At 38.7% G+C, this 12,377-nt stretch overlaps 1 protein-coding gene across 1 annotated transcript in view; it reads right to left on the bottom strand.

The window, feature by feature from the left end:
- MYO3A (myosin IIIA) overlaps positions 1–12,377 on the bottom strand; it is a 410,482-nt gene that overhangs the window by 79,396 nt on the left and 318,709 nt on the right. Inside the window, exon 24 of the mRNA XM_006871683.1 lies at positions 6,220–6,425. Within this exon, the coding sequence (XP_006871745.1) occupies positions 6,220–6,425 (206 nt within the window). The remainder of the gene's footprint in view (positions 1–6,219; positions 6,426–12,377) is intronic.

The raw sequence follows: 12,377 nt of genomic DNA, 5'->3' as shown, positions 1-12,377 counted from the left end.
ACTGCCCGGTCCTGTGCCATCCTCACAATAGTTAAGTCCACTGCTGCTGCCACTAAGTCAATCTGTTTCATTGGTGGTCTTCCTCTTTTTCGTTGACCCTCCATTTTACCTAGCATGATGTTCTTCCTGATAATATGTCCAAAGTATAAGAGACTAATAAGTTTTGCTATAACGACTTTTAAGGAGCATTCTGGCTGTACTTCTTCTCATATAGATTTGTTTGTTCTTCTAGCAGCCCATGCTACTTTTAATTTTCTTTTCCAACACCTTAACTCAAATGCATCAATTCTTCTATGGTTTTTCTCATTCATTGTCCAAATTTCACATGCATATGAAGTTATTGAAAATACCATCACTTGGATCAGGCACACCTTAGTCCTCAAACTGACATCTTTGTTCTTGAATACTTTAAAGAGATCTTGTGTAGCAGATATTCTTAATGTAAAATGTCATTTGATTTCTTGACTGCTGCTTCCATGAGTGTTGATAGTGGATCCACGCAAAATGAATTCTTTGACAACTTCAACCTTTTCTCCATTTATCATGATGTTGTTTATTGGTCTAGTTGATGAGGATTTTTGTTTTCTTTATCTTGAGATGCAACCCATACTGAAGGTTATAGTCTTTGGTCATCATCAAGTAAGTATTTGAAGTCCTCTCAGCTAGTGGTAGTGGAGGTTGTGTGCTGTGGAGTCAGTTCTGTTCCCTAGGGTCCCTGTATAGGGTTTCCAAGGCTGTAAATTTGTACAGGAGCAGAAAGCCTCATTTTTCTTCTGCAGAATGGCTGGTAGTTTCGAACTGCTGACCTTGAGGTTAGCATCCAGACTTGTAACCACTACATTAACAGAGCAGTTGTAATTCAGCGGGCATACAGAGAAGGTTCATGTTCCCCTTTCTGTATTGTGTTGATGTTCATTTTCCAGGTGAAGAAAAGCACCTGCCACTTGTGTATCAATATGATCTAACTTGGTCTGTATTTCTGAGCTGGAGGCAGAGTTAACACAGCAGTGAAAATGATCCATAGAGACCACAGGTTGACCAAAATGTGTTGAAATAAATTTTGAAAATGTTCAGAGTCTCGAGATTTCCTGTTTTCTTTTTTAGATACATAACACTAGTTTTCCATCATTGTATGGAATGACATTTCTTGTTTTTCAATCTGATGTGGGTCAAGGTTGTTGTTGTTGTTGTTTCATGCTGTCAAGTTGATTCTGACTCATAGTGATGCTGTATAGGGTTTCTGAGGAGTGGTTGGTGAATTTGAACCACCAATCTTGCAGCTCAGTGCATTATCCCACAGTGCCACACCAAGGATAGTGACCTGAAACTCAAAATGTCTTATGGATCAGAATTAAAATCCTAACCTAAGTATGCCCAGAAGATTTCATTTTCTTTTGGCTGTGTCTTTTCACAATAAACTTTTTATTCTTATTTGAATGAAAGTTTACAGAGCAAACTGATTTTTCATTCAACAATTCATGCACATTTGTATCCTGACACTGACTGCAGCCCCCATGGTGTAACCTCACTCTTCCCACTTCCTTCCTGTGATTACTGAGTACATTCTTCTTTTGTTTCTGTCTCTTCCTTTCTTCTGAGGTTTGCCCCTGGGCAAATGGTGCTCTTTTGATCTCTGATGAGTTGACTGTTCTCACGAGAGTGTGTACTTCCCTGATGTTATCGTTAGCCATTTAGCCCTACTGTTTGGCTGAAAGTTGAGCATGGAGGTTAGTTTACTTCCAGGTCTTATCAGTGACCAAGCACCTGGTGTGGCGCTGTGGGCTGATGTGTCAGACTGCAAAGTAGTTTGAACTGCAAGGTTGGTGGTTCAAGCTCATTAGCTGCTCCTTGGAAACCCTATACATGGTTGACAGCACTTAATAACAACAACCATAAACTCTTAGGTTCCATTGATCTCTGTCAGACCAGTAAGTCTGTTTTTTTTTTTTTGTTGTTGTTGTTTTAATGATTTTGAGTTTTGTTACACATTTTCTTCCACTCTACCTGGGACTTTCATTTATGATCCCTTTAAGAGCAGTCAGCACTGATACCCAAGCATAGTCTAGTTCTTCTGATCTCAGGGTTGTGGATATTGGGAGTCAAGTGGCCCATTAGTCCAAAGGACTAATGGTTTCTGTGCCTTTGATTTTCTTCATGCTTTTTGGCTTTGAATGGGGAGAAAGAACAATAGTTGCACTTTAGATGTTCATTCACGAGTTTTTAAGACTCCGTTTGCTACTCACCAAAGTAGGATGTAGAACACTGTCTGTGTTACGTTATGCCAACTGACCTTGAAGTTATGGTCCTGAGCCCAGACCCAAGGATTTATTCCTTCAAGGTGTTTGATTATGGCTAAGAAGTTTACATGCCTGTATCTCTTGTTTGCTGTATTGCAAACATGGATATATTTAGAACACAAGCAAATAGGTATGTAGAAATATCATCTGCCAAACCTATATATGGTCATGAGTATAGTCCCTTTGGCCTACTCATAACTGTTCATCTTGCCTGACTACCTGTGTGCCTCTAGCTTTTTACACATCAACCTGTACATTGAGAAAGGCCTTTCCTGTCTTACCCACAAACTGTTCCCACCAGATCTCAGTCTGACTCTCTTCTTCCCATAAATTCTCTTCTAATTCATACTGGAGACAATCGATCCCTTCCTTGAACACTTACTCTGTATGTACCACTCATTTGGGCTTTAATATTTTTGATTTATTGTGTTGCTTTTATATGATTTTTATCATCCTTACTAGATTTTCAATTTTTGAGGATGAAGCCAGTTTTAAAATTCTGTCTCTCATAGTGTTTAGTATAGTGTCTGTACATTAAAAACACATAGACAAACCCCCAAAAAAGAAAAAAACCCTGACATTTACAGTGTGATGCTGAAGTACCAGCACTGGACTTTGAACCACAAGGTTGGCAGTTCAAACCCACCAGCTAGTCCTCAGAAAGTCTATACAGGGTCCCTATGAGTAGAAACCAACTTGATGGCAATTGATAACAACAACAATATTATGCATGGAGTCCTGGTGTGGTGCTGTAGGATAGCAGAATAAACATTGGACTGCTAACTACAAAGTCAACAGTTCAAACCCACCCCCTACTCCTGGGAAATCCTTCATAGAGTCGCTGGCACTGACTTGATGGCACTTAACAACAACAGTAGTAACAACAATGTATGTATATTATTTATCTCAGCAATTCTCTAAAACTACGAAATGCAAGTGGTCACATTTTAATTTCATTTTGGAATTTGAAATTCCTTTGATGCATGAAAAATTAGCCTATTGGTCAATGAGAAATTCCAGGATTGTTTATTTCTTAGTTTTGGTTCCATAAAATTGTGTCTGTGGGAAGGAAGTGAAATCAAGACAAAATTCTGGTAGTAATTCTGAACTCTAAAACTTAAGGCTTTAAAGTTTGTCTTAAACCACTACAAGGTATTTGCCAATATGAAAGTCATTATAGTTATAAAGTTTGCTCTGTATAATGAAAAAGTGGTAGGGTTTTTAAGGCACTCCAAATGTGGCTCTGTAGGACCAACACTGGACTGCAAACCACAAGGCCACCAGTTCAAATCCACCAGCTGTTCCTCGAAAACCCTATACAGGGTTGCTATGAGTCGGGACCAACTTCATGGCACTTAAAAAAAAAAAAAAAAAAAAAAGAAGAAGAAGAAGAAAAAAATCAAGAGTTGCAGAAAAGTTGAAAAATTACAGGAAAAAAACTAGAATTCTAATAATGTTCAGTGAAGGCCTTAGGTATTCCAAGGTAAAGAATACTTGAGACTTGACAATTTGGGGGGTGGGGATTAGAAATCACATTTCACATGAACTGTAATATTTCAGCAATTTGTTTTATCCTTAATACGGCCTTAGACACTCTGCAAAAGGCACGAGGATGTTATATATGGAGATTTGCTATAAACTAGGCTTCACCAGAAAATGATAATAGACTAAATCTCTGAAAATGGAAGAAGTATTTAAGTGTAACGACTAACAGAAGAAATGATAATTATTAGAAACATAGTCATTTAAAATGTTAAATATATGAAGTATTGGATACTTAAACCACCATTAGTCTTTTACTAAATGCATTTAGGATATAGGAAATCATTGGACAATATTGTTGAGATCCCATGCAAGTAAATTTTATTAAAGTTAATACAGAAACAGCTGCAAACATACATTGACAGAGAATTTCCAGACGTTCAAGCCAGATTTAGAAAAAGGACATGGAACGAGGGATATCATTGCTGATGTCCGATGGCTCTTGGTTGAAAGCAGAAAATATCAGAAAGATGTTTACCTGTGCTTTCTTGACTACGCAAAGGCTTTTGATTGTATGGATAATGACAAGCTATGGACAACATTGCAAAGTAGGAATATTCCAGAACACTTAATTGTGCTCATGAGGAATCTGTACCTGGACCATGAGGCAGTTGTTCGAACAGAACATGGGAACACTGAATGGTTTAAAATTAAGAAAGGTGTGCGACAAGGTTGTATTCTTTCACCATACTTATTCAACCTATTTGCTGAGCAAATAATCCGAGAAGCTGGGTTCTATGAAGAAAAACTAGCATCAGGATTGGAGGAAGACTCATTAACAACTTGTGATATGCTGAAAGTAAAAAGGACTTAAAATACTTACTGATGAAGATCAAAGACCACAGCCTTTAGTATGGGTTGCATCTCAATGTAAAGAAAACAAAAATCTTCACCACTGGACCAATAAACAACATTCTTATCAATGGAGAAAAGATTAGAGCTGTCAAGGACTTCATTCTTCTTGGACCAACTATCAATACTCACAAAAGCAGAAGTTAAGAGATCAAACAACGTATTGCATTAGGCAAATCTGCTGCACAAGACTTTTTGAAAGTGCTGAAGAGCAAAGATGTCCGCTTAAGGACTAAGGTGCGCCTGAATCAAGCCATGGTATTTTCAATAACCTCATATGTATGTGAAAGCTGGACAATGAATAAGGAAGACTATAGAAGAATTGATGTCTTTGATTTATGGTCCTGGAGAAGAATATTGAAAGTGCCATGGGCTGCCAAAAGAACCAATATATCTGTTTTGGAAGAAGTGCAGCCAGAGTGCTCCTTGGAGGCCAGGATGGCCAAACTTCGTCTCTCATACTTCGGACATATTGTCAGGAGAGACTGGTCTCTGGAGAAGGATATCATGTTTGGTAAGGTGGAGGGTCAGAGAAAAAGAGGAAGACCCCCAATGATATGGATTGGCCAAGTGGCAGTACTGATGGACTCAAGCGTGGCAGCAGTAGTGTGGTTGGCCCAGGATCAGGCAATGTTTTGTTCTGTTGTGCAAAGGGTCATTATGAGTCGGTACCGACTCGATGGCACCTAACAACAACAAGGATATAGCTTAAGTCATTGTACACTAATTTTAAATACTGAGAAGAACACCTTGTTGTTGTTGTTAAGTTGATCCCAACCCAAAGCAACCCTGCATAGGATTTCCAAGGAGCGGCTGGTGAGCATGAACTGCCAACTTTGAGGTTGAAAAAGAATTTGCAGGTTAGCACATTAACCCACAGTGCCACACCAGAACGCCTTCCTCCAGTTAATTCTCTATGTCTTTTCAGTTGCCTTTAAAGGCTACATCTCTTTTGATCCTATAACAACCCTATCAGGCAGTCATGGCAGAATTATTGAAAATAAATGAGGAAAACCACATGAGAAAAATGTGTTGTGAGTTTTTCAACCTTGGTACCATTGACATATTGGGCCAGATAACTCTTTATTATTGGGGACTGTCCTGTGCAGTATAAGATGTTTGGCAGCATTCCTGGCCCTTATTCATTAAAAATGCCAGTTTCCCAAGCCTAGCTATGAAAACCAAGTATGTCACTAAGGGACAAAGTTATCCCCATTTGAGTATTACTGGTCTAAGTTCATGGAAACAAGTGGTAGAAATAGGGCAAGAAACTAATATCTGTATACAGAAGCTTTAGACTCTGGATCGCAATGACAGATGCTATAACAGAACAAGTCTCTAAGCTGATAAGAGAAACTTCTATCCCTAGTTAATATTTAATTTTTTCCCTATATATTCAATAATCCATATGAAGAAAATGCTTTCCTCATTAACCCCTTAAATAATTCTCTTTCTTACTTTGTTTCCTATATTCTTCTTAGAATTTTATATATAACTCAAAATGGAAATTCAAAATAAATACACTTACCGCTTTATAAAGTTAGCAAAAAGTATCCGGTGTGAATATCCTTGCCTTCGAATTCTTGCTGTTTCCAGAATTCCTGTGTAGCGAAGCTGGAGTAGCACTTTCTCTTTGTCGTATTTTCTTGCCTGACGGTCATTATTTGGTTTGATGCAGCGAACAAAATGAGGTTGGCCCACCACCATTTTAGATAGTAAATCCATCAGGGAATACTGTAATATGCAACAAAAACAAATTTCCCAGTGTAGTATACAAAAACACATGACTTTTCAGGTCTCTCATTTTACTTAAATAAATAAATAAATAAAATAAATAAAGCTGAATGCTATATAAATGCTCATGGTAACTGAAAAAATTCACAGTAACGGAAGGAAAATCTGTAATAATTAAAATTTTTATTCAAAAATATTAAAAAATACAGATGTTCTCTCACAAAAATGGAGAGGAAGTAAATAGAAACTTAGCTATTAAAAGTTTCCCTGTAAATTCTTAAGGCAAGTTTAACTAATAGATGTAATTTACAAAATATATTTTATTAGGGAAACTCTCTGAATGATGTTATTTAGACACACAACCTGGTTAACACTGCTTATGTGACTAATTTCCTTGCCCAACTCTTTATACAAAGTATATGGAAGCAAATATTTTAATTCCTGTCAGAATCACCTCCTATTTATCCGAAATAAAGGTGGAGACGTTAATGCAGTTTCAATATGTAGGGCATCGATATGAAGTGAGCAAAGTGATTCAAATACTCCTATCTACTTCAGTGTGATACTTTTGCTATTTTGAGTAGATTTAACAAAATCACATGCTGTTGTTGTTGTTGTTAATAACTGTTGAGTTGGTTCCGACAGAAAGTCAGACTCATAGGGAGCCTGTATAGGGCTTCCAAAGAGCAGCTGGTGGGTGTAAACTTCCGACCTTAGGTATGAAAAATAAGTTTCATAGCAATAATTATGAAACAGTAACCAATTACTATACAACTAAGTAAAACATTTAAAAAAAAATGGGATTCAACTAAAAAAGTGGAATTCTAGAAAACTAGCATCTCAAAGGTAAGAATCACAATGACTTTGATTTGAATTTGTAATTTTTTTCTAGTTGTAATGTGTATGTCTTGTACATTGGTGTTATATTTGGCCTTAAAAAGCAACCACATTTTGTCATTTTTGAACTGCCTGGTATAGCACTGTAGTATAGCACTGGACTGCGAATCACAAAGTTGGTGCTTGAAACCTACCACCTGTACCTCAGAAACCCTATTTAGGGTCAATATGAGTCAGAACCCACTCCAGGGCACTTAACAAAAATGCCAAGTAACAATGCATGCTTTGAGAATTCAAAAGGTGTTTCTTTACAAAGCAAATACATTTGCATGAACTCATTTGGTTGTTCATATCAAGAAATGGATTGCTTGTTCTCAAAACTTTACTTACAATATTTGGTGGAGGTGGGGCAGGTGAAGGAGAGACAATTACATAAATGATTTAGTATGTCTACTTAAGTGCTTTTAAACTGGAAAGGTTAATCTCAAAATATTTTTAAGCTGTATTCTACAATAAACTGATACAACCTGCCTTTTATGGAGGAAAAAAAAAAGAATCACAACTTATTGCCAAGATAATGTATGTTGTTGTTGTTGTTGTTGTTGTTGTTGTTAAATGCTGTCAAGTCAGTCCCAACTCATAGCAACCCTATGTAATGCTTCCAAGGAGTGGCTGGTGAGTTTGAACCACCGACCTTGTGGTTCAAACCAACCATGTGGGGTAGTGCTTTCCTACAGTGCCACACATGGACACAGATAATTATTGACAACTGTGTCTCTTTAGTGTTCAAATATAAAACCCTACAATCAATCACAAAGCTAGCGCAAAAAAATGTGACGAGAGGGTGGTGGCTCTATAGGAAAAGCACTGAACTGTGAACCCCAAGATTGGTGGTTGGAACCTACCAGCCATTCCTCGGGAGAAAGATGAGAATTTCTGCTCCTGCAAAGATTTACAGCCTCAAAACCCAATACAGGGTTGCTATGAGTTGGAACCATCTCAATGGTACTTAACAACAACTGAGGTGGGATCTTCTTCAAACAGCTAAGTCTGCCATCTTGTAGCCATTTTTCATTACATCTATCTGAGCTGTTGTTCCTTTAATCAGGCAAACATCTGCCAGGCATTGAGGAGATGAAGGTAATACATGTATCTGTGTGAATGAATGCTGAGCAGGTAGGTGCTCAGTGCAATTTGTTGTTGTTGCTACTGAGTTGATGCCAAGTGTGCAGAGGAGAATAGTTCCAAAGAGTTTCTAAGGCTGTGACCTTTAGGAAGCCTGTTTTCCAAGCTGCTCTGGGTAGATTTGAACTGCCAACCTTTTGACTTTTAATCAGGTTTTTACACATTTGTGCCACGTAAGGGCTTCTACTGCAATTTAGGCATTGGCTTTTCTTAGGGACCAGGGATAAAGCACTAGTCCATAAGGTCAGTTTAAACCACAAGATCGATGGTTCAAACTCACCAGCTGGAAACCCTATACAAGCTTGCTATGATTTGGAATCGACTCGATGGCACTTAACAACAATGATGGCACTTAACAACTTGACAAGAGGGATCAAGGCATAGTCCTAGTATGGCACTGTAAGATAAGCACTGGACTGTTAACTGAATGGTTGGAGGTTCAAATCCACCAGCTGTTCCTTGGAAACCCTGTACAGGATCGTTATGAGTTGGAAATGACTTGATAGCACTTAACAACAATAATAAGGGACAGTAGAAGAGACAAACAACTTTAAAACACATTCTACACTCTATGGAAATATCTTCCAGTGCTTTTTACCCCAGCCTGAGGATTAAAATAATTTCATGAACTAATCTGGTTCAATCTACATAGAGTGTTTAATTTTGAGAAACAATGGTGTGATCATGGACTTGGATAACTACCTGAAAGAGATCATCTGGCTGTGAAGACCTTGGTGATTCAGCTGTGCTGCATTTCTGATTTAAGGTATCACCAGCAAATATGAGACATGAAGTACACAAATGTATGAGGTGCTGCTCAAATTATGTGCAGTGAGATCAGAACTTGAATAATATTTAATAAAATCACCCAGTTATTTAAAAAAGTACTTCATGATTCTGTTGTTGTTGTTAAGTGCCATGGAGTTGGTTTTGACTCCTACCAACCCTGTATAGGGTTTCTGAGGCTTTAAATTCTTTGCAGGACTAGAATGCCTCATCTTTTTCCTGCAGAGTGACTGATGGTTTTTAGCATCTCCAATGTTTATCCTCTGGAGCCACTGCGTTCTGTTAGAGAACTAGATTTATTCAACGAACATGATAACAAATATACTCAATTTCCTCCACCTCCCTTGAATTAAATTATATTATGAATAATTTCCAAGCTTTAAGTTTTATTTTATTCAACTTCATTGACTGGTTAATATGACTGAATCAGAAGGTATAAATAATAGCGGGAGACCATAATAAGGAGAAAGTCTTCAAGCATTCTCCAAAACCATTCTTCAACCTTTCTCCAAATGCAGAAAATAAACTGCTGCTTATCTTTCCTTTCTCCCATATTTTTTATGGAAGGAAAGTTTATACCTTGTGTCTTTGGTAAGATATCACAGAATGGTTCCCTTGGCATGTTACTGGGTCTTCCTGGTATTTTTCTCTGCCTCATTAGAGCACCACATTATACTTTTATTCTGAGGTTTTTAGCACATCTATGTGCAATCCTGGTGTGGTGCTATAGGATACCCAATGGCCTGCTAACCACAAGGTCGGTGGTTCACACCCATTAACTCAAAAGCCCTGTACAGGGTTGCTATGAGTTGAAACAGCCTTGATTGTACATAATACCAGCAACATGTGCAGTCCCTGGGTAGAGCAAAGGGTTAACATATTTAGCTGCTAACCAAAGGTTGGAGGTTTAAATTTACCCAGAAGCAACTTGGAAGATAGGTCTGGCTATCTACTTGTAAAAACCACAGCTGTTAAAAATCCTATGGAGCACAGGTCTACTCTGACACACATGGGCTTGTGATTTAATTGGAATCAACTAGATCTCAAATGTCATTGTGTGTGTGTTTTAATGTGCAGGGAGATCAAAATAGAGATGGATTTTCAACCATGTCCCATCGATCTATACTAAAACCATTCAGGAATGGGAAGGAGGACTGAAAGTTTTTATATTGTTGTTGATAAGTGCTATAGAGTCGATTCTGACTCATAGCACCCCTGGACAGGGTTTTGGAGGAGCATCTGGTGAGTTTGAACTGCTGACCTTGTGGCTCACAATTCAGTGCTTATCCTACAGCACCACATCACGAATCCTGAAAGTTATCATGTTGTTGTTGGTGTTGTTAAGTGCCATCTTCCTCATTCATGTTGTTAAGTGTGGTTCAAACAGACCTTTCAGTCCAGTGCATTATCCTACAGGACCACACCAGGACTCCGAAAGTTATCATACTATTGAATTAAAAAAAACATTTTAGATTTTATTTTAGTGGAATGCATTTGGTTCTTTGGGCAAATTTGTGTCATGGTATGTTATTGTTACTATGTGCTGTCGAGTCAGTTCTGACTGATAGTGACCCTATATAGGGTTTTCAAGGAGCAGCTGGTGAGCTTGAACTGCCGACCTTGAGGTTCAAACCAACCTTGCAGTCTAGCACATTAATCCACAGTGCCACACCAGGACTCCAATCATGGTATAGATTTCCATGCAAACTTACTTAGTGTGGTCCTGGGTTAATGCACTGGACTGCAAAGCCGGTTTGAATCTCAAAGTCCGTGGTTCAAGCTCACCAGCCTCTCCTCAGAAACCCTATACAGGGTTGCTATGGGTTGGAACCAACTTGATGGCACTTAACAACAACAACTTTGTAGTGCTTTAGAATAAGTCCTGGACTGCTAACCACAAGGTCTGCAGTTTAAACCCACCAGCTGCTCCTTGGAAACCCTATATAGGGTCGCTATGAGTAAGAAATGACTTGATGGTGCTTAACAACAACATGAAGGATAAAAATACAGAGGTGAAATATTAAAGTAAAACCAACCCCAAAATTTATGCTGTACTTTCTAATAAATCCTGCATCCTACTTAAGTGATTGTTAAGTGTCACTGAGCCAATTCTGATGCAAAGCAACCCCACGGACAACATGACAAAACACTGCCTGGGTCTGTACCAGCCTCACAATTGTTGTTATGTTTGAGCTCATTGTTGTAGCCAATGTGTCAATCCATCTTGTTGAGGGTCTTCCCACTAATTGTTGTTGTTGTTAAGTGCCATCATGTCAGTTCCATAGTGACCCTATGCACAACAGAACAAAACACTACCTAGTCCTACACCATCCCCACAATTGCAGCTATGTTTGAGTCCACTCTTGCTGCCACTGAGCCAATCCATTTCATTGGGGGGGGGGGGTGTCTCCCTCTTTTTCACTGACCCTCCACTTTACTGAGCATGATGTCCTTCTCCAGGGACAAGTCCCTCATGATAATATGGCTGAATTATGACAGATGAAGTCACATTCTTGGCTTCAATGGAGCATTCTGGCTGTACTTCTTTCAACAGAGATTTGTTTGTTCTTCTGAGTCTATTATACCTTTAATATCTTCTCCGACACCATAACTCAGATGCATCAAGTCTTCTATGACCTTCCTTATTCATTGTCCAACTTTCAAATAATAGCATTACACTAACAGTATCTTGGAGTTCTGGTGTGGCACTGTGAGATACTACACTAGACTGCAAAGCCATTTGAACTGCAAGGTTGGTGGTTCAAGCTCACCAGCTGCTCCTTTGGAGACCCTATACAAGGTTGCTATGTGTTGGAACTGACTTGACGGCACTTCACAACAACAACAACAACAATAGTATCTTACTGGAGGTGGGGCCTAGCTGGGTGGAGTGCAGTGAGGTTCACCGTCAGCAATACCACAGAATACTAGGCAAAGCAGATTCAGGGCAGAGCTCCAAAACTCGGAACCACATAGATAGGAATATTTAAAAGGTTTGAAGGCTTATAGCTACTGGAACTTATAGCAAAAGTAAGATATTGTGTACTTTTGACTCTGCCGGGCTCAGTGGCCCAGAGCCGACAATCTGAGCGAGACCAAATGGGGGAGCAAATACACCATGGAAAAATGCTGTGGGAACCTCGT

Source organism: Chrysochloris asiatica, unplaced genomic scaffold, assembly GCF_000296735.1.
Source record: "Chrysochloris asiatica unplaced genomic scaffold, ChrAsi1.0 scaffold00172, whole genome shotgun sequence".
Classification (NCBI taxonomy): domain Eukaryota; kingdom Metazoa; phylum Chordata; class Mammalia; order Afrosoricida; family Chrysochloridae; genus Chrysochloris; species Chrysochloris asiatica.
The sequence above is the reverse complement of the archived record's forward strand: the minus strand, read 5'-3'. Positions and strand labels throughout refer to the sequence as shown.